This window comes from Pelodiscus sinensis, chromosome 1 (genome assembly GCF_049634645.1).
Source record: "Pelodiscus sinensis isolate JC-2024 chromosome 1, ASM4963464v1, whole genome shotgun sequence".
Lineage (NCBI taxonomy): Eukaryota > Metazoa > Chordata > Testudines > Trionychidae > Pelodiscus > Pelodiscus sinensis.
The window spans coordinates 85,583,992-85,611,833 of NC_134711.1; the positions used below are offsets into that span (position 1 = coordinate 85,583,992).

The 27,842-nt window shown below is 48.0% G+C and overlaps 3 protein-coding genes across 6 annotated transcripts in view; 1 reads left to right on the forward strand and 2 right to left on the reverse strand.

The window, feature by feature from the left end:
• The first annotated feature begins 540 nt into the window (after positions 1 to 540).
• On the forward strand, positions 541 to 7,156 carry CYREN (cell cycle regulator of NHEJ). The gene is made up of 5 exons (XM_006125871.4): positions 541 to 1,252; positions 2,553 to 2,659; positions 3,556 to 3,685; positions 5,054 to 5,120; positions 6,373 to 7,156. Exons 1-5 carry the CDS (start codon positions 1,083 to 1,085, stop codon positions 6,598 to 6,600), a joined length of 702 nt encoding a protein of 233 aa, XP_006125933.2. The 5' UTR covers positions 541 to 1,082; the 3' UTR covers positions 6,601 to 7,156.
• TMEM140 (transmembrane protein 140) lies at positions 4,373 to 19,368 on the reverse strand. Of its 2 annotated transcripts, none has more exons than XM_025186053.2 (4): positions 19,114 to 19,368; positions 12,963 to 13,048; positions 12,133 to 12,253; positions 4,373 to 8,995 (listed from the first exon to the last, which is right to left on the reverse strand). In XM_025186053.2, the coding sequence occupies exon 4, from the start codon at positions 8,951 to 8,953 to the stop codon at positions 8,363 to 8,365; it is 591 nt and encodes a 196-aa protein (XP_025041838.1). In that variant the 5' UTR covers positions 8,954 to 8,995; positions 12,133 to 12,253; positions 12,963 to 13,048; positions 19,114 to 19,368; the 3' UTR covers positions 4,373 to 8,362. The 2 variants fall into 2 exon arrangements, with proteins under 2 accessions (XP_025041838.1, XP_006125935.1); XM_006125873.4 differs by having other exon boundaries at positions 4,373 to 8,998; positions 19,114 to 19,367.
• Positions 19,369 to 21,510: 2,142 nt separating this feature from the next.
• AGBL3 (AGBL carboxypeptidase 3) overlaps positions 21,511 to 27,842 on the reverse strand; it is a 68,616-nt gene continuing 62,284 nt past the window's right edge. For all 3 annotated transcript variants that reach the window (XM_006125919.4, XM_075934340.1, XM_075934333.1), the window contains 3 exons: positions 26,904 to 27,067; positions 24,767 to 25,019; positions 21,511 to 23,810 (listed from right to left, as the gene is read on the reverse strand). In XM_006125919.4, the coding sequence (XP_006125981.4) occupies positions 23,420 to 23,810; positions 24,767 to 25,019; positions 26,904 to 27,067 (808 nt within the window). In that variant the 3' untranslated portion in view covers positions 21,511 to 23,419. The remainder of the gene's footprint in view (positions 23,811 to 24,766; positions 25,020 to 26,903; positions 27,068 to 27,842) is intronic.

The window sequence follows — 27,842 nt, forward strand, 5'->3', positions numbered from 1 at the left end:
GCATATCTTCTAAAAGGAAACCCAGGCTTGCATTAGGGATGATAAGATGCAGTTAACTGGCTAATTGAGAAGTTGATAGAATTTTTATCAACTACTTAATTAGTTGATTAGGAAAGGCAGCCCAGGCCAGTCCCAGCTTGCGCTGTGTCTGGGACCTACCCCCACTTGCAGCTCTGCAGTTTAAGTGTACTAAGAGCCAGGCTGCCTGCCTGGCCGGAGCAGCCTTTATCTCAGGGATAGGGTACATTTTCTGGGTGTGGCTTTGATGTCAGAATGACCTTTGGAAGTTCAGGAGGGATTACTGTCCAGCTGATTAGCAGAGCACCCACAGGTAGGTTTGTGTTTCTGTGTGCAGTGCACATACACAGTCCTAAATGCACATACAATCTATCTCCACATGGATGGAAAAGATGAGAGGGAACAGTTTCCCTTATCTAGTCTTGCAGATCTCCAGACCAGAGAATGTACTTCACCCCAGCCTCTGGAAGTTTGGGGGGAGGGGGGGGAGGGAGGGAGAAATAGTGCAGAAGTGAAATGTTGCAGAAAATCCACTTATCCAGTGCAGCTGTGGGAAGATCACTGAACCAGAACAAAGATTCAAAGTCCCTGTGTTAGTCTCAGTCTGACCTCTGATCAATGTGTTCCCTTAAAAGGGCAGTGAGAAAAAAGCTCAGGCAAGATGGGGGTAAGGGAGGAAGGAAAAGTCAATTATTTGTTAAATTGCTCAAAATGAAGCAAAAAAGAGCACTGGTCTTTTCAAATTTCTCTAACCCCTGAGGAAAAGCAAAGTTCCTTTTTATCTGTAACACAAATATTTCACCCAAATTAAAATGTCCACAAGACATTTTTATGTGACAGCAAGAACATACTATGAAATGTATGGGGTGGAAATCAGAAAGCATCCATTTTTTCTTAGGAGAGTGAGCATGAATATTAAGAGGTTATGTGAGCCCTGCTATGCAATCCACGGCTACAGTGGGACCTTTCAAAACCGCTTGACTCCAGGGACGAGGAAAGGTCTTTCTGGCATCAAATCCCCATCCTAGAGTCACGAGTTTAAAGCACTTACGAGCGGCTCCTAAATGACTCACTGTTGCCGCTGCTGCTGGGCCTTCTGCCGGCAGAGGGAGTCCCAACTAGCAAACAAGTGCCCGCCTATGGTGATTTCCGAGAAACCCGGGAGCAGAAGCGAGCACCATTTCCCAGAGCAGGAGGGCGCAAACCCTGCAGTTTCCTGGCTGAAAGGGGGGAGGTAGGGCCAGAAACGTCACCTTGTTCCTTCGAAGTATCAGTTTTGGGAGTTGCCTCCATGAGCGCCACCCGCATGGGTTCGTGTCTCCCGGGCCTAGGGAGCAGCCCCGGGGCAGGGTGTGCGGAAGGCGAGCCGGGGCCCCCTGGCTTTCCCGTGCAGCGCGCTGGGGCGGGGCCGCTGCCATTGCCCCCGGCCTCGGGCGCTTTCTCTTTCCAGCTGCCTCCCCTGGGGAGCGGGCCAGGCCGGGATCGCTCCCCGCGCGGCTGGGCAGCTGCACAAGCAGCCTCGCTGCGGAGAACAGGAGAGCCGGGGGCGCCCCCACGCCCAGCCGCTGGCCTAGGGCGCTTCCTGGGGATAAGCAGGCGGGAGGAGGCAGGACGTCGTGGGCGGTGACGGGCTGAGCCGCCAGGCAGCAATTGATCTCCCAGGGCCGGGGGTCGGACGGGGCAGCCGTTGTGGTGTTGCAGCTTTGCCAGCTCCCCCGTCTCTCTCCGATGCTGCGTGTTTTCTGCAGACACATTTCCGCGCGCGGCTCGATGCTGGCAGCGCTTAGTCCTGGTCGCGCTCTGGACAGGCCGCCACCGCCCGTCTGGCCCGGCGTCATGTGGAAAGGTGCCACCTATGAGATTGTGTAATTTAGGAAGAATTATGGGGCACTGAGCATGCTCAATAGCTCTGCCGGCAGGTCTCCGTGAGAGCCGGGCACAAACCAGTGGGGGTTGGTGCCAGGCTCCCTGGCCCACTTGGAACAAAGCTGTTTACCCAGATTCCAGCGTTTTATGCTCCTTTCCCTACCGCGGCTGCTGGGGGTGTGAAGTGATCACGGGGGACTAAGCGGTAGCACCCCACTGCTGAGGCAGTAGCAGCACAATAAGGGTCTGAGAAGGTGGAAGGAAACTCTCAGGCTATGTCTACACTAGCGGCTTCTTGCTCAAGAAAACATCCACACTGCCATGTGCCAGCTGTGCTTTTGTGCAAGAGCATCCATGGCAGTGTGGACGCTCTCTTGTGCAAGAAAGCTCTGATGGCCATTTTAGCCATAGGGCTTTCTTGCACAAGAAACCCTGGCCGAGCGTCCACACTGCCCTCTTGCGCAAGAGGGCTTAAACTTGTTAAAAGTGTAGCTCTTGCACAAGAAGCCCCCTCTTACCACGCCGTACTGTAAATTTCCTTGCGCAAGAGCGGGCGGGCCGTGTGGACGCTCTGCGGATTCTTGCGCAAGAGCTGCCATACTTGCGCAAGAAGCCACAAGTGTAGACATAGCCTCAGAGCCCACTGCTCTTCTGTCCCGCATTTCCAGGCCCCATGACCATAGAACAAGGAATCCTGGGCCTGCTTACAGAACCAGCGACAAGACAGAAATCAGGAGCAGGGAGCAGGAGCCAGTTCCTGCTCTGGTGGGGCCAGGTGAGAAGTGCCTGTCCATGGCTACTGCAGCAGCCAATGCTGGGTGAAGGGTGAATGTCCCCAGCTAGGGGACAGAAAGATACAGGAAGAGACACTCAAACTGTCTGAAATGTATAGTAGATAGCTTTACATTTCTCCACCCCTGCCCCTTACTGGGGTTATAGCTGCCCAAGTCCTCATCTCTGGCCCCTTGCTTGTCCCCCTGTGGTCATTCTATAGCAGTGTTTCCCAAATAGTGCTCTGCAGAACCCCAGGGTTCCGCAAAGTGAAAGTAAGGGTTCCGCAAGAACTCGATCAATCCCTCCCACCCCCCGAGCAGGTCTTAGGGGCCCGGTGTAACCCATTTTCAAGGGTTTTTTGTTTTTCCATTTTTTTGGGGGGGAGGGGAGGGTCGACCAGTTTCCCCCAGCATTTTCTTTTTAAAGGGTTCTGTGGCTAAAACTGGGAAACACTGTTCTATAGTATAACTCCCTCCTGCCAGACCCTTCCCTTTCTGTTTTATGAAAAACAATCAGATTCCAGGCATATCTCATTATCCCGGCCCAACCAAACCCAAAGCTGGCTTTAAGGTTTAAGTTATGATAAGGGGAAGCTGCATACTAAATGTGGTGATCCTAGCATTTACCGCTTTGGAGCAGTTCTTGAACAAACGGACTTGTGGACAGACAGACACACATTTCTAAAACATATAGTAAGATTTTTGGCAGTGTTCCTTTAAGATGTTAATGGGGATTTGTAGCACATCCCCTGATGCATTAGCTGTGGATTAATGAAAGCTTCTTTTTGGGAAGGGGGATGCATAGGACAGCACCAGACAGTCATGCACAGTGGTGAATTCTGAACCGTATAAACGGCTGAGCCTTGACTGTGTGCCAGTTCCTTTTTTAAATGCAAAGTGATGGAAACCACCGTGTGCAAAGCAAAAAAGAGGGTCCTTCCGCCATGGATGGTAGCGAGGGACATGGAGCCAAGAGAGACTGTGTCAGCAGTAAGACCCAAGAGAGCGAAGAAGACAGCCATGGCAAGGTAAGCACATTGTGCAACCGGGCTAGCTGGGGCTGCAATCGCATTGGCTTCTGTGTGCAAAGCACTGTGGGGTCTGGTCAATACTTGGCTAGGAAACCCCCAAGGAGAAGCAAGAGTATCACCTGAAAGTGGGGTTGGAGGCTCAGCCAGGGTGTTCTTCCCTGGGTCAGAGCTGCAGAGAGTGCTATGCTGGTGGAGCTGCTTGCTCAGGAGAGAAGGAAAACACAGAGCTGTTTGTTTAGAGCTTAATGTGCTCATCGTGGTCAAATCCCTTGGGTATTTACTCTCTCTCAGAGCTATGCTATTCTTCACTTCCCTCCCTATGCTCCCTCTTGTGCTTGATCCCTTCTGCTGCATTTGTCCCTGAGCTGTGGTCCCCCAGCCTGTGCAATGCTTTGAGATCCCTTAAAAAGGCGATAGGGCTAACTGTTGTACTTTGTATCGTAAGGGACTGCGATGCTTATGGAAATACACAGGAATGTTCCAAAAAGGTTCTGATTTCTGCTCTAAGCTGATGTACATAACTCCGCCCAAATCATCTGACTTCCACGAAAGTAATAGTGGTGTGGGAAGACAGTCAGACTCCAGCTTCTGACTTCCTGTTATTGAAAAACAGGGACTTTCCAGAAACAAAAGCATGCCCTGCTCTTGGGGGAATTTAACACATTAAAAATTCTGCACACAATCTTTTAAAGTTCTACAATAGTCTGTATTTTTATTTGTTAAACTAGCACTACACAAGCATGCCAGTTTCAATTATTTTGGTAATTTATTTCACAATACCCATGTCTATATCATTAAAGATACACACAAATTCCTCCAGGAGTAAGGAGTTAAGGAACCCCCTACAACAACCCAGTTTCTGACTCTCTGCCTTCTCTCCCCAGAGCCCATAGTCACTCCCCCAGAGCCCAGCTGTGAGTACCACCCAGCCCGGACACACACATCCCCTTCCCCACAATGCCTAAGCACCCAAAGAAACAGCCTCTTTCTGGGTTCTGGGCTTGTATGACATTTTCTGCATGCTGCCTCCTTCCTTCAGGACATGCTGGGAACTACAGCTGCAGGAACCCCCCCCCCTCTGTAATGTCTTTTATTTACAAGCTAGGCTCTGCCCTCTTCAGTGCTGGTTGTGGCCATCAGATATGCAGCCCATTTCAGTGTAGAAGGGAAGGAAGGAAATTCTGCACAAAACCCATTAATTTCCGCACAAGTTCTGCATTGCGCCGTGATGCAGTATTCTCCCATGAATACATTCCTCTGCTGATTGTGTGTCTGTGGGGGGAAGCATTCTCATTTCTGCCTGTGACAGTGTTCCCCAGCTAATTCCTGATTTTATTTTCTCTTCTAATCTCTTGGCCTGTCCAGGACTGTGACTGTCTATTGTATGAATGAAGCGGAGCTGGTGGATGTGGCCCTGAGCATCCTGGCTGAGGTGAGCACCCAGGCCTGCTGGTCCATCTTCCTGCCAATGTAGCAGGTTCCTAACATGTCCCTGTCCTGATGCTTTTTTCCCAGTCTAGTCTAAAATGTCTGGCTTCCACCACTTCCCTTGGGGACATTCCATTGCAGGGAGGCTAAATAGAAGCATTCTCCTTTGTAGCCAGCTGCCTCCATTTCAGTGATGCCAGGGTCCAGCACGTGTAACATTATAACATGTCCCCCAGAAGCCTTGTGGAAACCACAACAGCAAGTGGGTCAGGCAGGAGGAGGGAATGGGTGACTTGGTTGAAGCACAGACTTGGGAAGTCTGCATGCTGTTTCATGCTCTGTCTCGCACCTCCTGCATGACCACTCACATTGCTTGTTTACCCCTCAGTAAGTGCGGAGACTGCTGCAGCTCAGCTTTGCCAGGGCATTGGGAAGGTTACCATTTGAGAGGTGCAGATTGTGGTGAGGAGGAATGCCCATGAATAAATGCACGGAGAGAAGTTTTCACACACACAAGCCCTTCTGACCATCAGGAAGGTGGTGCAGAAAGAGGACACGTGGTTAACAGGGTTTAGTAACACGATTCCCAGCAATTATTTATTTAGAGGGGAGAAGTTTTTGTCTGGAATACAGTTATGCTCCTTGCCCCCCTAAGCATGTTTGACTCTTCCCACATCTGCATCACAGTGACCCTTGCTGGGGCTGAGGGAGTCTCCAGCCAGTCAGTCCTGCTTCTTGTGCTGGGGAGGGTGGGTGCACATGTGGGTGTGGAGGGTAAAGCAGTGGGCTTTCCTTCCCAGCCCTGTGGGAGCTCGGAGACACCGCCAGCCCTTGGTGGAACTTCACATGGGTCCATCCAGCTCTGATGGCAGGACTGAGGTCCTTAGTTGTTCCTAACTGTTAAAGCTCCCCCGTTCACTTTTGGGGCACCCTTTAGTCTCCCCTTCCCCATGAGCATTAATGATCCTGTGATGCTCTTTGAAGGTGCACAGATGTTAACTGTAGTACTCTCCCCAAACTGTAGTGGAGGTGACTGTCCAGAACTCCCCTGCAGCTTCAGTGGCAAAGAGCGGGGGTCTTCCCTGCCTGGCCTAAGCCAGCATGTGTGTGCTGTGAAGCGGGGTGGGATACAGATGCTGTTAAGCCTCCCATTGCATTTAAACAGATTGGAGCCTGGTGCCAGGGGGGACGGGTGTTTCTCCCTCTTGCTTGGGACAAAACGCTTTCTGGACACGTCTGGTTTGTTTCTGTGCCAGAATCGTAAATACAAGGAAACCGAGGGGAGTGTTCCATCGGAAACCGAAGGGAAGCAGGAAGGCCAGCAAATGCCAACCGAGCCTCAGAAGAGCCCAGCAAGCAACAGCGGGGCCAGCGCCCCCCGACCTGATGCTCAGCCAGACGATTTGGGCTGTGCTAGCAGGACGGACACGGAGGACGAAGAGGATGATGCTTTGAAATACGTCAGGGAGATCTTTTTTAGCTGAAGTCTTATGGATTTTTAAACCAGTGCAAAAATAATGGCAAAGGGAACTGTGGTGGTGGGCAGGGTGCGGGGCAGACCCAGGCGCTGGCTCCAGGGGGTGAGAATACAGCCATGGGGGCTGTCCAGGTGCCCCAAACGCCCTCCCAATTCAAAGTGAGCCCAGAGCAGAGGTGTGGGCAGGGCCTGAGAGAAAGTCTGAGAGGAGCTCACCCTGCCCCTGCTGAATAGCCTGTGTCTGGTTCAAATAGAGCCTTGCTCAGGATGTCTGAATCTGGGGGAACAGCCTCTCACCCACCCTAAGGCTCCCCACCCGTTCCTTGTGGGCCACCTGTCCTCTCCTCCCCATGCCCCAACCCGATGGTGCCAAGAGGTCTCCTGATTGTCAGTCTCTGCAGCGAGATTGGGGACTGAGCTCCCTGGGCAGGGCACACAGGAGGGAGGGGGGAAGGAGGCAAAGGAGTTGCTTTGTAACCCTTGATCTGCAGGCCAGCCAGTGAGGCACCTTTTATCAGTTATGTAAACTTCAAAAGGTTATTAAATTATGTCTCTTAACCAAGCATCCATGTGCTCCGTCTCCACCTATGCTGTCTCCTCCCCTGCTTGTTGGCATGATGGCTTTATTTACCTGATATGGCAATGGGCCTTGCATGATAGCAGGCGGGCCAGAGAAACAAACAGGTTCCATTGTTTAGGGCAGATGGGGTCACTAGCTCCCCATGCTGTGCCTGGTTTAAATGCACTTTAGTTATAATTTCTGCATCTGCCCACAACTCTGACTACTCACTGTGTGCCTCCGCTGGGCAGGAATGGCAGTGAGTTACTCATTTTCAAATGATCGCTCATGAGGCACATTGTGTATAAAGATTATTGCAGTAGTGTGTATACACGATGCTTTGAGTCACACACATTAGTCAGTATGGCAGCAGCCAAGCATGTTGTCCTCCAACGTTCCACCTCTGTGCTCCAGCTCTGCCCTGCTCAGTCCCTGTCCTGAGCCTACCACGTAGTGGGGAGAGGCCAATTGATGGTTTCTCTCCCGGGGACAACTTTGTCACCAGCATCTCTTTAGCCAGGAACAATAGGGTGGTGACACTGCCATTCCACACTTGCAGAGACTAAATACGCACAATGGGGAAGGCTCAGCACCTGGTTCCAAACCTTTTGAATTGCATTTTCTGCCATGTTAAATACTTCTAATTTTAGGCTCATTTGAAATATTTTGCAGACAAGCTTGAATGCACACTTCTGGGCTGGGAAAGGGTTCCAACCATCATAGTTTGGCCTCTTCTTTGAGTTCAAACCTAGTAACACTTCCTTTACAACGGGACAGATTATGCACACAGCAGCTGAAATTGCCTAGTAGAGCTAGAAAAGATCTGGGAATCTTTCCTGGTATTCCTTTGTGCCAGGCACTGATACTGTAGTTGAGCTGCTCATGCCCAAATTGTTAGCTTTGAACATGGACCTCAGCTCAGATGTGCCAGCACCCCCACAAAGATGCAGTCACCCTTCTCTGCTGGGTTGGCTCTAGTAGCTAATCCTGATTTGCCTTACATCTGTTAGCCAGGCCTTAGAACCCTCTGCAGCTTGCCTTTCCTGTACCATGACAGCCCATCTTTCTTGCAGTGACTAGCCGGAGATCAATACACAAGAGCAGGCTATATAGGCTATCAGATGATTAAAACAACTGGATTGGTAAGATCCTACACGGCACTGAATTTCAGTGCCACAAGCTAGCGCTGTGTCTCCCTCCTTCTCTGCCTTCAGACCTTCAAGGGTGGGAGCTGCTTCTCAGGGGATGGGCTGTCCTTTGCAGGATCCCCCTGGAGCCACTGGAGGCATGCAGCAGCAGCAAAAAACTGGAGCACCTGCAGGGCCTGAGCCCCTGCAAGAGCCATGAAACCCCCACTGAGTTCAGAGAGTTGGATCCAACTCCAGGTCTGCAACAGAAACAAGCTGAGGCCGCCCGCCAGAAATGTAGCCGAGAGGCCTAGCACCACAAGGGTCACCTCCCACGCCTCCCTCTCTCTCTTGTTGGCACATTGGGTCTGGAGGGTAAAAAAGGGGGAGAAGAGACAGAGGACCTGGGCCATGTATACACAGAGCCTTGCCAGCACTAGCTCAACCTGGCCAATCCCCAGCTCCTTCAGGTCCTTGAATTGCAGGCACTGGAGCTCTCCAGCTGTCTGGTTCCACAGGCAGAAGTTGTAGAAGCCGATTATTTTTTTGGGAAGGTTGATAATGTTCCCTGCTTCCCACATCAGGGCATACAGCATCAAGACAATGGACCCTGCAGCCAGGAAGAGGATACTCCAGGACAGCAGGCCTGCCCTAGTTCTCATTCTCGTTTCCATAGTAGCTCCTCAAGCCCACGGTAGCGCCCTCCTTGGCGAGACCTGCTGTAAGATATGAATGGGAAGAGCCCTCAGTTTCAATGTTCACACCAGTGATCCCGCTGCTTTCCCCCAGGCCCAGGTAACACCCGCACAGCAGGAGTGGTGCAGCCCCTTCTCATGGCTGGTCCACTAGAGGATAACAGGTTACTATTGCTCATAGAGCTCAAGGCCAGTAAGGACCATCGCGATCAGCTTGTCTGACCTGCACATTGCAGAATCTCACCCACCCTGTCCTGTTATAGACCCCAACCTCCATCTGAGTTACTGTAGTCCTCAAATCATGGTTTAAAGACCAAGTTACAGAGCATCCACCATTTACACTAGTTTGAACCTGCAAGTGACCAGTGCCCGAAATCTCCCCAGAGTCACTAGGAACTTAACCCAGGGGGCAATTCCTTTGCGACCTCAAATCTGGCGACCAGTTAGACTGTGAGCAGTGGCAAGACCTGCCAGACTGACACCCAGTAAAGAAGTCTGTAGTGATTCAGGGCCATGCCCAGCGAGTGTCCCATTTGGGGATTGTTGCCAGTGGCCCACCTGCCATTGCAGGCAATCTTACCATACCATTGCTCCTGTTGGTAAGGTCTGTAGCATGGGGCTGAAGGGCCCAGGTTCAAAGAGCTGCTGCCTGCCCACATGAGGGGCTGATACATGCACTGTTAGTTTCCTACATGTGGAAAATGGGGACTTTGCTTCCTCTGGGAATGAGCCAGGAAAGAAATGAACAAATTCTGTAAATTAACAAGGGGACCATTTAAACATTAAACTAGAAGCAAACAAGGTTTCCTGACCCCAGCACTGGGCAGGGACAAAGGTTAGCATTGCAGCTGCCTGTGAAGTGGGGCTCTGGTTTGAAATGTGACTAGAAATGCCCTTGAGGGGTTTTGGTTCCTCAGCAATCCCACAACCACTTTGTGCCACTGACATGCCAGGAGATGGTCATTCTACCAGCCATCCCCGCGCATGGCACCTGTGCTCTGCCTTCCTCTCATGTCAGTGCCAGGAGTGACAACTCTGCAGCTGGAGTTTGGTTGACCAAGCATGAGAGGGATCAGCGGCTCTGGCTCCCTCCCATAGCTCTGCTGGCTGGGCAATGCTCACTGGTGGCCAAACAGGGCTGTAGCAGGAGGGGCAGACACACAGATCTGTGAAGTGAGGACCCTGGCACTTGTCTGTCTAGCCCTGCGGGGGCTGGCATTCTAGGGACAAAGGCAGGTGGTAATGAGGAGACAGCACAGTTCAGCTTCTTTAGGGAGTTTGCAGTTTTCCCAGTGCAAAGAACTGAGAGGCAGTGATATGGGACCTTATGGGGCAGGGAGGAGAGGCCACACTAGAACCTGACACCCATTTAATTGTGTCTCATCTTCCCCTTCAGTATTTGGGGGGAGGGGAGACCATAGGGAATTAGCAGAACCACCTACCATTAGCAGAGAAGCTCTCGGGATAATGAACAAGCTTCCTCCAGCCACTGCCAAGATAAGTAAAGGCAAATGGGCCAAGTTCTGCCTTTTTGCATGTGGGACACTCAGGCAAAGGAAGGGGCAGAGCACAGAAGGAAGAACATGGCCTGTCTATAACTGCTTAGCTCATGCCTTAGCAGCCAGGTAATCAATTTCACCAAGAGGGAACGTGAAAGTGCCTCACTGGGCAAACACACCTACATGCTTCAGCTGATACAGGGTGGTACTTATGACCATGACACATTATTCTGGCTTTAATCTGAAAACAAACACTAAGGCTACGTCTAGACTGGCATGATTTTCCGCAAATGCTTTTAACGGAAAAGTTTTTCCGTTAAAAGCATTTGCGGAAAAGAGCGTCTAGATCGGCACGGATGCTTTTCTGCAAAAGCACTTTTTGCAGAAAAGCATCCGTGCCAATCTAGATGCGGTTTTGCGCAAGAAAGCCCCGATCAACATTTTTGCCATCGGGGCTTTTTTGCGCAAAACAGTTTTTAGCTGTCTACACTGGCCCTCTTGCGCAAAAACATTTCTGGAAAAGGGCTTTTGCCCAAACGGGAACATCAAAGCATTTGCGCAAGAAGCACTGATTTTGGACAGTAGAACGTCAGTGCTTTTGCGCAAAATCAAGCGGCCAGTGTGGACAGCTGGCAAGTTTTTGTGCAAAAGCAACTGCTTTTGCGGAAAAACTTGCCAGTCTAGACGCAGCCTAAAGTTGTTTAGACTGCTCCCTCTTGCGCAGGAGACTATGCAAATGAGGCAAAGTGGTGAATATTTGCATACTTAATGAGCCGCCATTTTGTGCAAGGGGCTTTTGTGCAAAAAGGAGTCGTGTAGATGGCTCCTTTTTGGGCAAAAGCCCCTTGCTCATTAAGTATGCAAATGAGGTGCAGTGATATTCACTGTTTTGCCTCATTTGCTTATTCTCTTGAGCAAGAGGGGGCAGTCTAGACATAGCCTAACTGAAGTAACATGGAAGCCAAGTGGTGCTGTGCACTGTTTGGGAGAGAAGAAAGGGATGAGCATTGCCAAGATGTTTGCTGCCAGTTCCACCCTCACTTGCCCATCCATGTGTCTAGCTTCGGTGTAAAGATCTGTCATTTTTTGAGCAGTAATGTACACAAGTGGGCTCCTCAGGGTGGGACCTTCCCAGTGTTCCCTCTCATCTTTTCCATCCATGTGTGGAATTTTCCCACCCATATGCAGAATACATTTTTATGTGCACCAAGGCATGTGTGAATGTGCACCACCAATAGAACTACAAAAAAACTAGCTATGGGCACTGCGCTAATCAGCTGGGCAGCACTGGACTCTCTCCTGAGTATTGCACAAGGGCACAGCTTACAGAAAACACTGGACCTTCCAGAAAATTTTTTCTCGGCTGGATTGTGAGTCAGGTGTTAGGGCCCAGTTGCCAAGTTTGATAGGGTAAGAACCTTGATGTCATTTATTGGAAATGCCTAGATTAGAACCTTCCTGGGAAAGCATTTTCGCTTTTGGTCCTGGTGAAAAGAAGCATGAATCATGGGAAAACAAACACAATGAGCGGGATTTCTATTGTTGGAGTAGGCACCCAAAGTGGCAATTAGCTATTTAAGTCCCTCTTGTAAATCCCAATGGAGGGACCCAAACAATCTAGCCCTAGCCCCCCAGGAGACAGTTGCTGTGGGAACAGACCTCCAGTGGTGATTTCCTCGTTCTCTCTCAGTTCAGCCTGACTTCTTGGCAGCCTTGCCTGGCCACTTCTCTCTCTGCTCCTTGGCTTCTTTTCACCTGATTCTAGGGCTTGCGGGTTAGGCTAAAAAACAAAATCAGAGGTAAAAGGAGAGTCCCAGCAGGACTGCACAGGGAATGGGATCAGCAAAAACAGCTGCCTCAGATGCTCAAGAGTGATTTGCTGGTTGGGTCTGAATATAGACATCAAGCAGCGTCAGAGAGTGAGAGAGGGCCGCCCACGCAGGCTTGGCTTTGAACACTTCAGAGAGGGAACTGGCTGCCTCAAGCCTAGTCCCGTGTGTGTCCTGTATTCCCAGTGGTGGGGCAGCCTTCCCTTCCACTCCATTTAACAGCCCCCCCAGGCGTTTGCTTCGGCGTTACCACGGTTCTGCCAAGGACTCCACTGAACTGTATTTGGATCCCGCCAACCTCACCCCACTGGCTGTCGCCACTGTGCAACCCACGCCACGTGCCAGGCAGCATTGAGTGGGGAGCGGATATAGGTAAAGCTGCTAAGCCACAAGCTCACACCATGCTCTGTGGGTCGGACCCCTGTGCTGTACTCAGGGCCCTGGGCGTGCAGCAGCACAGGGGGGTCCTGGAAACTTCAGTGCTTCCAGCCTCTGTGCCAAGAGCCCCGGACAGGGATCTGAACCCGTGACTCCCTGGCAGCGAGCCAGTCTCTGTGCTAACTAACAGGATTCTTCCTGTGGTTTGACAAAGGCTTGGCCCTTACCACGTAGGGTGTCTCCCACCCCCACAAGCCCAGCATCACCCCTCACCATCAATACCTCACTTCAACTTCCGAAGGTTTTTCTTGGTGATGGCCTGGCGAGGTCTGAATGTGCTCCTGCGCTTGCCAGCGAGGTCCAGTGCACTGTAAGAAACACAACCACACAGACAGCTCAGAGGTGGCTTAATGGCAGAGCTGGAGCCATGGGGAGAACTACAGGGCAGGTACAGAAGTGACAAGATGAATAATCCCCATTGATTTCCACCCGAGATGCCCTGCCTTCCTCAAAAGAGCCTGGTTTCTGGTGGCAGCCTGCCCCATCCGAAGGGGGATGAGACCAGGGGGAGGATGTCACAGCAACAAATAAAACCCCAAACTAGTTGGCTGACTCAGGGTGCTGGGCCTGGTCGTGGGGTGGGGCCTGGGAAGAGCACAGGGCTAGTGCCCTGGGGAGGGCCAGCATGGGACCAGAAGAGGGTGTGTGTTTAGCTATGAAATAATACTTAGGCTTGGCTGTGACTAAAAGGCTAGATGATAGTAACATTGATTTCACCTGGTACACTGAAAGCAAAGTCCAGAAATTGGTATCAGCTGGGAGGTGCTCGGCCCCTTTCCCCCCCCCCTTGTGCCTGCAGTAATCCAGTGGCACCAGCTCTTGGCCAGGACTGCAAGAAGGAGGACAAGCCCCCTGGCGTTGGGGGGAGGCCACCTCTGTGCTGAACAACCCATGCCCAGGACAGAGCCAATCAGGAGTGGGGTGACCTTTTTTTGTGGCTGGAGACTTGTCTGGCTCAGCTCAGCCCTGCCAGGACCCCAGCAGGGCTGTGGTGTCCCTGGCCTGGGGGCCATTCAGAGAGCCCTCTACAGCTCTGCTGTCGCTGCCTTGGTTCCTGGCATGCCAGCCAGGAGCTCTCCCCAAGCTGACACTGCTCCGCAGCAGGATGGCCTCCAGGGGTTGGAGGCTTGTCATAGGCAGGCCATTCCTCTGGTTTTAAACTGGACACATATGCTTTGCTAATGTCCTCCCCGCCCCCGCCTCCTGTAAGGAGATAAACCCACACCTGCTTTTGTCGGGGGCAGATGCGCCCCCATCCCCAGTGTGCCTCACATACCCTGCAGGGGCCAGGCCACAGTTTTCCCAGCAGGAGCAAACATTGTGGTGTTCTGGGAATGAGTAGGAGACCACACTAGCTCGTCCCCGCCCTACAGCCTGCCCTGCGCCTTGTGCCCCACCAAAGGAGCCCCCTGGAATCCTGCTGTCAGGGCTGGCCTAGCCCCAGCCGGGACCCCACTCCCCAGTTTCCAACAAGTGTAAAAATAAAAATCAATTAAAATAGAAAAAAATTAAAAGTAAAAATCGCTGTTAACGGTCAAAATGAACACAAAATAAGACTGGGATTCCACCAGGCCCCACCCATGATGTGATGGCCCAAAGCCCTGCCCTGGCCCAGACTGGACCCACATTAATCCACGCTAGTCCCTTCTGGTAGCAGCACTGAAATGCAGCTGGTGGGGCATCAGCCAGCACCCTGCACTCCAGTACTATGGAGAGAAGGCCAAGGCAGTGGGGTAAAGCCCTATCCTGCCACGCGGAGCCCACGGGGTCTTTGCTATGCCACAGCACAGAGGCACTCCAGCCCCTAAATTCCATGGCATTCAGTGGCCCTGATTCAGCCCCATTGGTGCTGACACAGGGCCCAGCTCTGGGCATAGGCATAGGCTAGGTGAAGTCACCATTTCCATCTCCAGCTGCCCATGGACTGGTATGTGTACAGCCAGCCCAGTGCCTGAACAGGGGCATTCTGGGGGGTGAGCCTTACAACTGCTTTGACGTCCCATTGTGACAGCAAAGGTGAACCAAAGTGAGTCCGAGCAGCACAGAAATCTCCCCAAAGTACCTCTCCTGGGAAGAGAAAAGGCTGAGATGACCCCACTGGGATTTAAACCTGCCTATGACTGACACCTCTCTTTCTCATGCCAAGAGTGCACATGTTCTTCCAAGCCAAAGGCATTTAGGCTTTTGTCCAGGGGAAAAACAAACACAGGAAGGAACTGGGTTTGCATGTGAGCATGTCCCCACCCGTCCACCCATTCCCACAGTCTGTCATGACTCCGCCTCTCCAAATGGCTGCCTGTCCCTGCAGGCAGTAGATATTTAAAAGGAACAGACACATCAACAAAGACACTTCAGTGACCTAAGTCAGTACATGGCACTGGCAGCTGTTTTAGGGGGTTGCTGCTGGGACCGGTTATCAGGGATGAGCTCTTCCTCTCCTGATCCCATGTGGTAATTCGTCAAAAGACTCTGTCCCTGGTAAAAGACCATTCCTACATATCACCAAGGCCACAGCCCTGCTGCTTGCACCAGTATGGGGAGAGCCTGGTGGTCTTGTTGTTTTCTACTGCACCTGCTTGTTCCTTCATTCCTCTGGTTTGCATGGAGGGTGTCCCACTTCAGAGAGTAGGATCTGAGGAAATCAGGCAGCTCTTAAAAACAAGACTGGTTGCCCAGCCCTTTCCCACCTGAAACTATGCACTGGTTCTGGCTTAGACAAGGACAGCCAGAGAGAGGGTGGGTAACCAAAGGAACAGGGGAAGGCGAAACAAAAATCAGAGCAGAAGAGACATCAGAGAAAAGGTAAAAATATGAGAGGGGAAAAACCTGAAGAAGATCCAGGCCATTAGGAACAGCAGCCCTGCCAGTCCCAGAGGGAAGGCCTGCTCTCCGCTTCAGGACTTGGCAGAAATAGCAGAATGACTAAGTCATCTGACCCAAAATAAGTACTCTGAGGAACTCAAGTACAATGAAAACAAACAAGCAGAGGGGGAGAAGGAAGGGGAAAGGTTTCCGGTTTCCTTTGGCATTCCAGAGTAATTGCCACTGTCTTGAACATCTCTAGAGCACACCCTAAAATGCTTCTATATTGCACAGGTCATTCTGGAAGATATGAACTAGAACAACTGTCCCCTCCCCCACCATTTGAAATTGAAAACATTCAGGAGTTCAAACTTGACCCCTTGACATCTGTTTTCCTCTTTGGCCCTGGCCCTATTCCATTCTGGGCAGCTGTCGTGTTATTTCCTACCTACTGATCCCTGCTAGACTTTTCCAAACCATTTTGGGTCCAAACAGATGTGAATCCTGGACTAACTGGTGATAACTTTTGTTACAACCCCATCCTCAAATTACAAATCTGTATGGGGGCCACATAACTAGAGCCATGTCTCCCAGCCTCTCCAGACTAAGGTAACCCTTTCAGGAGTCAGATTTGTCTTGCATACCCTCCAGTTTTACCTCCCTTAAAAACTACTTGCTTACCAAATGGGAAATAAAAATACAAACTTGCCACAGCCACACTATTACTGACAAATTGGTTACTTTCTCAGGTTTACCACATAATTATAAAGTAACTCAATTGGAATATAAATATTGCATGTACGTTTCAGTGATTAGTACATAAAGCAGTATAAACAAGTAATTGTGGCTAGTAGGAAATTTTAGCTTGTACTGACGTTGCTAGTGCTTCTTATATAGCTTTGGCAAGTAAAACTAGGCACATACCTAGTTGTGTTGATGTTCCCCCTGGAAGATGTACCCCCGATGTATCCCTCTGCCTACCCCTAGGGATACCTGTACCCTTAGTTGAGAACCACTGACCTAGAATACAACTAGTATGTTTACTGCTTGCATAGGTGTGTCTTCTTCAGTGTGAAGATAATCTGTAACAATGGGTGCACTGGTATGCAGTCATATAAGAATGTGGGTTTAAATAAATGTCATATACTTAATGGCTGCAGGGAAAGGGAATGGATAGGTGTTAAGGTCAACTGCTGATACTTGGGAATTTGTAACTGGAGATGAGAATTTTTCTACAGTACTTAGCTGAGATTTAGAAGCTCTTTATCAGTACTCCAGCTAGACTTAGATAGTAGCATCCCATTAAAGTGCAGTTCTCTCTCATATGGCCATTTTGGGGCTCTGTAATTATGCAATCTGATTTTCCTCCTTAATGATTTTCAAATGAAATGTGCACCGTTTACAAGTAGAAAGCTGCTCTTTTCTTGCTGCCAGATCTGTGAACTCATCCTGGGATCTGAAACACAAGCTGAGTTCTTTCTGGCTCAGTTCCATCTCTGATGCCCTAGGGAGATCCCACATATAATCTGGGGAAGATTTTGTCTGCAGCTGGAAGGGAGCTACCTATGATCTGCGCATCAGCAGCTGCATGGTCTCTGAATGCTAACCATAAAAATAAAGGGGCTGAGGTGAGTATTTCCTTCTCACACACATTGTCCCATTGATTTCATTGGGAATAGCAATCACACAGGGCCAGATCCCAAACCCATTGATGTCAAACTGTATCAGCCTCTCCTTTCACAACAAGGCAGAATCTAGTTTCTCCACTTCTTTTGCTATCACACAAGATTTTCCAGAACATGATGCAGCGTAACTCCACATACTACGAGCTAATTTCATATAAATTGATTCATCGGCTTGGTAATTAAAAGAGGTTCCATTTTTACCAGAGGAGAAAACCTCAGCCTTTAAATCCAAGGGTAGGACTCAAGCATTGTAACACTGAATGTCACAGCCCCTAACTTTTACCTGCCTAGAAAATCTCAGGAACAATACTGCAACCCATAAAGCCTGAATTGGGGCCTCAGCTCCTGATGCACTGAATGGGGAGAGATGGGTGCCCTAACATTAGCCCCCCAAAAAGGCAATGTGCTAAAGAGGGAGCCACCAAAGCTCACCAATGTGAGATGTTAATGAGAAGGGTGTGCTAAGAACCCCGCTCTCTGAGACAGGCATCTAAATCCAGGCCTAATGCTGCCAGCCACCCATGGCCAAGAACCTGCTGCCTGGACACCCTAAGCCACTACTTGCAGCAAGCCCACTTCCCAGACTCCAATAGGTCCATGCAAAACAGCCAAATGAATTGCTTAGGAGGCAGAAATCCCAGGGTCAATTCCCTCCTCTGTCAACAGCCAAAAAGGATTTGATCCCCAGCTCTTAGAAGAGGGCTGTAAACACAGAACAATGGAGTCGGGGCTCCATCAAACTCTCCTGTGGAAGCTGCTTCATTGTGGAGAAATAATGAATACATTATTGGAGCTGGGGTCCCTTGCCTCTGGGGTGGGCTCTTGAAGCGCTGGACTAGAGTCAGTCTCTCTCTGGCTCCAGCACAATGACTTCTCCACAGTGGGAGATCCCCTGTTGAAAGCCTTTCTCCCGTTCTGGCAATAAGGGAAGTTCTGAACCTAGGCCCAGCATTCAGAGAGGCAGCAAGCAGCTCTTGAGTTCAGAAGCAGAACCATAAAGGTGAGAGAACTATCACTCTGAAATTATAGATGTGGTGTGAGATTAGAAGCATAAAGGATTGAGTGGGGTTTTCTGTGTCACAGTGAAGCCAACAGTAGGACTTAGATGCTCAAACCTCAGAATCAACCTTCTTTGTGGATCTGGATCTTAATGATCAGCTGTAACATGAAAACTAAAAAATGAGAGCTGATTCTGCTTGCAGTTACTCTGTCTTTTTAAGGTTATATTACTCCACTAAAATCACTGGTGTTGCTCAAGAGAAAAATCAGGCCAGGAGATGTAAACAGTGCCTGGCACATCTGACTGTGTGCAAACACAGAAGTCAGGTAGATAGAATACAGAAACACACATAACCTGATTTTTATTTTTTCAATCAATTCAACTGACCCCCTCAAGTAAATAGAGTGGAAAACTGTTTCAGATTTCACCTACTCTTGTGCCCAATTGTCTATTTCAGTAATTCTTTTCGGTCACATTTTTTCTCATTTAAAATGTTTGCTTTTTTCTCTCTCTCCTCCCCCCAACCTTGCTGTGTTAAAATCCTATGCAAACAATAATGAAAGCTAGCGACAGAGAACACTGCCAAATTCACAGAGTAAACAACAGGGGAAACTATGCTGAAACTAACTATAGCCACAGTGCTCTCAAACACACAAAGTCACCAAACTGAAAAAAATACAGTTCTCCTGGATCTCTTTCTATTAGACTGATCTAAGGTGTACTTTGTATTACAGCAATAGATAAACTATTAAGACAGAAATGAGATTTTTAGTTGACTGTCCCTTTAAGAGACTCAGGAGGGAATTTGACTCCCCAGGCTTGCATGCACAGTATAATCTCACAGAAAAAAACATCATTGCCCGTAGCCCACCAGCAGGGTACTTACGTGAGGAGCACCATGGTGCTGTGTGCGGAACTCAAAACACCAAGGAGAGTCAGCACTGGAAGTCTCCTTCAGCTGATGCACTGAAGGAGAAAAGGGGTGGGGGAAAGAGACCTGTCTTTTTGATTTAAGTAAGAAGCTCTAGGATAATGTTACGGGAAAAATCTTGTGCCCGTGCTCTCCCTTCTAAAGTTATTTACTTCTGCTGCTGCTCTTTGTCCCTTGGTTATATTTTGCTAGTCACTCAGCAGATTTCACTTTCATTTTGACTGGGACTTCCCACCACACAATCATGATCCTAGGTCACATGAATGGCCAAAAAATGATTGTTTCCGCACCCTGTTGTTTCACTGGTTAGCATGACAAATTTGGCACATAGCTGGAGTTCTGAGACAGATTTGCATTTATTTCTTCAGTTGCTTCTAAAAAGGGGCAGGGAGAGCGTTACTGAAGTGAGGCTTTGCTATAAACTTTTGCCAGTAGCGTTGTCAGCTATGGGTGTGATTCCTTTGCAACTTTTCTATACTTGCAGTTTAGATAGCTATGCTGGCCTACAAGTGCTTTTGCTGAGGAACCTTATTTTGCTTGAAGAACAGATACAAGCTATACAAGTGAAACCACTTTTTTGCGGGTAGAAGCTGTGTTCACAGTAGGAGGGTTTGAACATATAGCTATACTATATCAGCTTTTCCAGTATAGATCCTGGCCTAATTCCTGTTTTCTGACTCACATTGAGCTGCCTTTTCCTCCTGCACTTCAGATCCCATTTTTCAGTATAGCTTCTGATGCTATAGTGGATATGAGAGGCCACTGCTCTTCACTCCAAACACAGCTTTTATCTATGAAGTTCTAGGGCTTTAAGGGGCTGTGTCCAATGGCTATCTGCCAACTACCTCTCAGAAAAATTCTATGTATAAGCTATGTTGCTAGGAAGGCAACTTTTATAGTGCTGTGTGGAGGAAATGTTTAGGGCCCTACCAAATTCACATCCCTTTTGGTCAGTGCAGTAAGGTTTGAGGTGCATCAGCAAAGCAGGTCTTGGCTCAGTAAAAGCCACAGAAACCAAATGGGATCAGCAGAGGAGGTGACTTACAAATATTACATTTTTCTTATTTTTTTGTTGGATGTAGCTTTTACTGCCTGCTTTGGTTCATTATTTGTATTCTAAGGAGGATGGCTTCTGTTTCTATCACAGGAGGCAGAAGTCCCCAGACACCTTGCCTTCTAGGTTCTGAGGCCTTTTTTTGCAGCCATAGGAGAGCAGCAGCCATAAGCCAAGAAGCAGGAAGTCACATCCTCACATTCTTTCTAAATTATATCAAACCAATGCAATATCAGGCTGTTAAGAAGGCTCCCCCAATAGCACCCACCCTCACCAGATATGCAAGGAATATTTTAAGATATTTAAAGAAAAACTTCAATGGCATTCTGTATGTCTCAACAATTGTGGGTGTGAAATCTATATTGTTTATCTCTATGGGTTCTGTCTGGTTCTTTGTTTCTGTTTGGTGCATAATTAATTTTACAAGATTTAAATAAACTAAAGTGGGGTATGATTGTGTAAAGAATTATTTCACAGTATGTTAGGATTGGTCAAATAATTACTTGAAATATTAGTAAAATGATTGGTTAAAATATAGTTAAGCAGGACTCAAGTTTCCCTATATAAACTGTGGTCCTAGAAGGAAACCAGAGGAGGAGGAAAAAGAAAGGAAAAAATAAGGAAAGACCTGAAAGAACTACCTTCCCCACCCCTCAAGACAGCCCAAGAACAGAGCTGTTAAAAAACCTCTGCAAGGTGGTGACACAAAGCACCAAAACTCAGAAGAGTCCACCTGTGTGATCAGGTTTTATAAGCACAGCATTGTGTATTTAGTACAGGGCTACTCAACACGTGGCCCATTTGTTTGTGCCCCATGGTGTGGTTTCAGTTTATGTGGGGCTCAACATGCGGACCCTGGGTGCGATCCTTTGCACATGGCCTCCACCAGGAACTAAGGATGTTAAAATGTGGTTAATTGACTAGTCGACTATGTGACAGGGTGCAGTCACAGATGACCTCCCAGGGGTGCCTCCCGGGGTGCTGACCCGGCCATTGCCACTCACCTTCCTGCTCTCTGGGGCTCCTCAGCGCCCGGTCTTGCTGGGCCAGCTCTGCTGGTCTCCCCCAGCCAAGGCCCCCAGCTGAAATCCCTGCCTCCACTGAGAAGCAGTACAGACACTGAACCATTTCAGGTCCAAGGAGAGTGCAGTTTAGGGCCTAGCCTCCTGAGAGAGCACTCTCAGATGGGATCAAACCTCAAAGAATTAGATAAGCCCCCTTTAAGCAATGAAAGGAGGAATGTGCACACTGGTTGCCCCCCCCCCCCCCAGGTAACAGTCGCTTACACTGGGTTTGATAGAAAATAAAAATGGTTTTATTAAGTCGAAGCAGTAGGATTTAAGTAGTAATAAGAGAAAGTACACAAGGGGACGGAGTCAGCTCAATATACTTTAAATGCTGCTTGTTACTGTGGCTTTTAAAACACCACAGGGCAAAGAATGACCACGCCAGACCCCTGGGCAAGGTGATGATGGGGCCCTGAGCTCCCGAAAAGGGCAGGGCTGGGAGCAGCTTGCCCCTCAAGTGCAACCTGGAGTCTACCATGCTGGTTCCCCTGCTCAAGCCTTTAGAGCTGTGCAGAGCGTGCCGCGCAGCTCCAGCAGCGATTGAAAGGGCCTGGGCTCCGGACACTGCCACTGCCACAGCCACAGTAGCAGCAGCTAGGAGCCCCAGGCCCTGAGGCAATTGCCCCCTCTGCCCTCCCTATTTGCAGTCCTTGACCGACATGTCATGCAAGTGTGGATATTTTTCACAATGGCAGTCGATACACATTTCTAGGATTTATCACAAACTTTCTGTGCTCCCACTGAACCTTCCTGAAAAACTGCCCTCAAACCAGCTTAGTCAGCTGTGTGGGAATTTTCCTTGGCTGTTTGAAGGTTCCCTTTGCAGACAGGAATCTTTTGTGATAGTGTTTGGCTGCTGCACAGGTGGTAGTTGCCCCCTGCCTCAGAGCACCAGCTGCTAGAATAGGCTCTGGAGTTAGTGCAGATTAAAGTAAGCTGATCTAGTCTGCATGGGATGCACTGGCCTGGTGTTGAGCTGCTCAATGATCAGGAGAGTGCAAACGGCACCTTTGCAATCTGCTCTGGAGCTATCCCGAGCCACTTTGGTCACAGCTCAGATCTGTCCTTCTACTTGATGGTTATCTAAGGTGCCTATCATCAGCTGAAACAATTAGGAATGATATGGAAATCTAGTCCTGGAGTTCCCAGTAAACTTCCTGTTCAGACTAATAAGACTGTCTAATAATTTCTATTTTGTGGGGAACACTGCATGTCCATTCAAGGAATAATACTAGAAACAAATATCACTTCATTGTATCACACGCTGAGCTCTTCACAGGGGCACACATTTGAACAACACACCTTTATTCTAGTCAAAACAAACCCTAAGAGCACAGAGAGTTTCTGGGGTAACATGAGGGGGAGACAGGTATTGAGTATTGAAAAAAGCATCTCTGCACTTCTCACTATTTAGCCAAATCTCCTGAGATTCTCGGACCCTGAGCTAGTGTCCTGGGGATTAATCCCAGATCATTTTGGGGAAGGAACAAATATTCAGTTGGCATAAGTAAAGCGAATTAGATGGACATCCACAAAGACAGCAATACTAGTCCCACCTAGGATCCAGAACCATAGCAAGATGTGATTTTTTTTAAAGTCATTTGACTTACTTTTAGCTTTTTAATTTTAGAATAAACTTCTACATTTTTTCTTTTGCCCCCTAGTGGAACGATATCCCCCTCTAATTCCTCACAGGACTCTCCATCATAGCCACTCCCTGATCTGTAGTGTATATCCTATATTTCCCTAAAATACCTCTTTGACTAACAACCTTCAGTACAGAACTGATTGGGATTCCCTTGGGACTTCATCAGCATTGTTTTTTAAAGTGTCTGGGAAGGTCTGAATTGAGTAAGACAAATCCTTCCTCTTTAGTTTTCCATTCTGTTCAGATATCACTTTAATTCTGAAGAATTCAGATAATTCAACTGGCTTTTTTTGTCTGAAATTTGCTGACAATTAAAAAATGAAAACATTAAAAAAGAAACAAATCAGCACCTCCTTTAGCTGTCACTCACAGGTCCCAGAAATCTAGAATCTGTCTTTCAGGACAGTGTGAGGCTAAACTTTCTTGTACTCCATATACTTCTGCTGCATTTTCAGAGCACCTCTTCCAAAGGTTTTCTCCAGGACTGGAATCTTAATCCCTCAGGGTATTTGATGTGAAGCCACTCATTTCCCAGTGCTGGTGTCCTGTCTGAATGGACCCTGGTTGGCTGCATATTTTAGCTTGTAAGGTACCGTTTTTCACAACATTTGCATCAATTTCTAGACCTGACAGGAAATTCACCCAGTTGTGATTGCAAGGTTTTGTACACAGAGTCTGTGACCCAGAAGTTTTTCTCTTAGCCAAAGCCTTGGTCTCAGTATTGTACAATAAGCCTTTTGGGGATGTCTTCTTCATGGCACGCAGCAAAGATGCTTGATGGAATGTTTCTCTATTGTTATGTTGAGGAAGTAAAATCATTGTGCTTGATACTCTGGGCCTGGGTACATTCCCTTTCATATTTGAACATGCTGGCAGGTCTGCTCTGTACAGGAAAACAAAACATGTCAATTGGTGCCTTACATGTATTTCAGTCCATTTTATTTAACTTGTATTATAGATGTGTCTATAAAATACCATTTAGTTCAGGGGTCTCAAACTCATGGCTTGGGAGACAGCTACTCTCAGGCCACTGGGACAGATTGTGAAAATGCTCTGACCGTAGATGACCCATAGGCCGTGAGTTTGAGACCCCTGATCTAATGGATAGGTTCTCTAATTCCATCTAGCTAATCAATCTATCATTTTAGGTATTTTACAAATTCTATATATTAATAAATCTTTCTAGCAGTATAGAAACACAACCAAAGAAGATTTATTTTACTATTGGCTAAATCCAGTGCTGGGCACATTCAGTCAAACTGCTCAATGCTGGGTTGTATACTTTTGTATGATTATAAAGTGCTTTGGGATTCTCCTGGATGACAGGTGATAATAATTAGCTCTACATGGCTTACAACCTTTCAGTTTACCCATTACTAATCAAGAGATATACATGTCACTTCCAAAAGAGAGGTTGAGTGGCTCAGTGTATATATCTGGGACAAGAGTCAAGATCATCTTGAGATGTTAAACAAAAATAAGGGCTATGTTCTTAGCTCATTTCCCACTGGGCCAAAGTTAAAAAAAAAAAAGCATATACAATCATAGAACAGGAAGGAACTTCAAGAGGTCATCAAGTCCAATCCCCTGCACTCATGGCAGGACCAAGCACCATCTAGACCATCCCTGACAAGTGTTGATAGAGCACAAATACAAATGTCTACTCAGGAGAGATTCAGAAGTAAGCTGATTGCAGTGAGACCCCCCAAATTTCAGTTGCTCAGTTAGCTTAGAAATGAAGCAAGAACTTTTGCTTCTATTAGTGCTGACACCCTCATTGTTCATGCCATAATGGACATTCAGTGTACTACTGGCTGGAGAGGCAAGTTCAATACCTACCGGTGCTGGCCAAAGGATTTTGGCTGTGATTCACCCTCATGACACTTTTCATTGGATTGCCTGCCCTTTGCACCAGGCACTATAGGGAAAGAAAGTGGCAATGATTCCTGAGGCTGGCAGGGCTTGATCATCCTAACATTCACTTCTTGGTTTGTTGCCCTGTTTCGGCAGGACCTTTGACTTTTCAGTGGTGGCCTGTCCTTCACTTTTCCTTCTTCCCCGCTTGCACTGCTCTTTGTATTGTGATCCAGATCTGAGCCAAAAAGGAAAAAAAAGTTATACCACATCAGCCATGTGGGAATTCTTTATTAGCTAAGATGATACGTGATTTCAATGAAATGGAAACCTACTCTGGTAGTTAAAGTAAACTTAAAAGAAATTCAAAGTCTAGTAGCAGTGGGTATGTTCAGTTTGCAAAGTGATCTACAGCATGCTTTACAGCAGGGCTACTCAACATGCGGCCCGTGGGCCACATGCGGCCTGCGGCACATTTGTTTGCGGCCCATGGTCCGGTTTGGGTTTACATGGGGCTCAATATGTGGCCCACAGGTGGGATCCTTTGAATATGGCCTCCACTGGGAAGACGCTCCACAATGGCAAGTCAATATAATACACTTCTGTTCATATGCATTTTAGTAGTTAAATTCTTCGACTGTCATTACTCATTAAAAGTGCTGTCATATGGGTGGAAATTGGGTAAATATTGCATTTTATTAATATAAGCAGAACTGACTTAAATGGGGCCTGCGTGTTGCGTAGTCTTGCCTTAATCTTTGTATTCATGCCTGTCAATGTGAAAGAAGCTATTTGCATATATTTGCACTTATATTTGCATGTACATGCAACCACACTTAAATTGTGGCCCTTGGCATGTATTGTGAGTATCATTGTGACCCCTGGGGTTCTACAGTTGAGTAGCCTTGCTTTAGAGCCTATTACAGGTTGAACCTCTCTCGTCCATGACTCTCTGGTCTGGCAACATCTGTGGTCTGGTAGGACCACAGATGTTACTAGACGAGAGAGCCTGGGTCTCAGAGGTTGAGAGCAGCTGGGAGCGGAGCCAGTTTTGTCAGCAGCACCCTGCAGGGCCAGTGACCTAAAGGTAGAAGAATCCTGGGAGAGACTGCCATCTCATAGGGGATGGAGGCAGGGAGCCCCAAGAGAGGTTGCTCTCCAAGAGACTGGGGTCAGGGAGCCCTGGGAGCAGCTAGAGGTGGGGAACCGTGGAGCAAATACCACCCCATGCAGAGCCAGGAAGTGGGAGCAGGGAGCCCTGAGAGCAGCTGCTGCCCAATGCGGGGACAGGGGCGGAGAATCCTGGGAGTAGCTGCCACCCTTCGCGGCGCCGGGGAGCACACCCCTGCGAACAGGCTGGGGGCAGCAGAGCCAGGCAGGGAGGCCAGAGAAGGTCAGGCCTCTGGGTTCTCTGGGAGTAGCAGCCAGGGGGAACCTTGGGAGAGCCCAGATGCCTGACTGCTCCTGGCCTAGCAAATTCCCTTGTTCGGGACCACTCGGGTCCAGAAGGAGCTGAACCAGCGAGGTGCAACCTGACTATACTATAGTGCATGAATCAGTGGTTGGGGGGGATTGAATTTTTTTCACCTATTTTAAGTACTAGGCTATTTTGTTGACTCTTATTAAAAGATTTTCTTGACAATGAACAAACAGCCATGTCAGACATCTCTTTATGGCATGTCAGACTATGAAATGGTGAATGGACTATTTGCCACCAGTAACAGGATGGGAATAATGACATGTTAGATTTGTCATCATTTGGATACATTATATAGAGGTTCTTAATACCCATCTCTGCCGAGTATTAAGGCAGAAGATAACGTCCAGTAGAAAAGACACAGATTCATCTCCTGTGCCCTCATTGATGTACTCAATGAAATCAGTTCTGATATCCTCTGTGGCATGTAAGCTATTGCTGAAAACCTAAGGGCTGCTGCATTTTTCAGCATAATAACTTCACTTCCATCTTCTATCTCATTGTTTTTAGATATCTGGACTAGGGAATGCACAAAACAAAAGCAAATCCTGTTCTCTTTTGGCACTTAAAACACTCTAATTAAAAAATATAAAAAACCTTTCATATAGGAAACTATCTTTTCTGTGCAGCTGGTGACACTTGTACCTTGGTGCTTCTCTACACTTCTGGATGTCACCTTGAAGAACGGTGAAGAGAGATTTGCTCTTTTAGGTAGGGTTGTAGCTTGAGACATTCTTCCTCCTAACCCCAGGGGCAAACAGTTCTTTTCAAGAATATTATCTTCTTCACCCTGAGTCAGTCTCTCAGAGCTGAAAGAAATGGGGTTCACACCAGTAATTTATTTCCAGATGAATTCACAACAATATATAGACATATATAAAAGATAACTGCACAGAAAAGGACACGGTTATAGGTGGTGGATCTCCTGCTGTTACATTCATGTTAAATTAAACTAAGGCATTTCCCCACATATTTCAGCAGTATGAAACAAATTATGGAGGCTCGATCATTGATGCATTCTGATGACAATGACATTTGGCCACTGTACCACCATCCATCCAGGATCTTATATCAGTGCCCATCCCAGTAGAATTGGAGAGTCAGCAGAGTATGACAAGAATAAAAAACAAGAACAATGACATTTTTTCCCTTCCTGCCACCAAAAGATAGGCCTGCGTTCTTTTTTTTTTTAATACAAAAGTATGAGAAAGAAGGTCCTACTGTGGGAAAGCTTGAATGAAGAGGTGGGTTTTACATTAACTCTGAATGTTAAAACAAAAAAAAAGTAATCCTTATTTCATAAGTTTTTTAGGGCAGGGACCAGCTTTTGGTTCTGTCTTTGTATAGTGCCTAGCACACCGGGATTCCAGTCCATGACTGGTGTTCCTGGGTGTTACAACAATATTAATAGTAATATATAAGCCAAGAGTTCTCATGTTGTGGTATGGCTCTTGTGAAGGTTTTTTCTCTGCTGCACACTGAAAGAATCAGACAACAACCCTATCATTAGCCACTCATGCAAGCCAACTTGAGCATAAAATATTTTTTTTTAAAACGCGGTATTTATTTACATCCTACAATTTG

Coding starts and splice junctions, on each gene's coding strand:
- CYREN (XM_006125871.4), top strand. CDS start 1,083: ATGACTCACTGTTGCCGCTGCTGCTGGGCCTTCTGCCGGCAGAGGGAG. Junction 1,253..2,552: donor TCCTGGCTGAAAGGGGGGAG/GTAGGGCCAGAA, acceptor CCGCATTTCCAG/GCCCCATGACCATAGAACAA. Junction 2,660..3,555: donor TCCTGCTCTGGTGGGGCCAG/GTGAGAAGTGCC, acceptor TTAAATGCAAAG/TGATGGAAACCACCGTGTGC.
- TMEM140 (XM_025186053.2), bottom strand. CDS start 8,953: ATGGAAACGAGAATGAGAACTAGGGCAGGCCTGCTGTCCTGGAGTATC.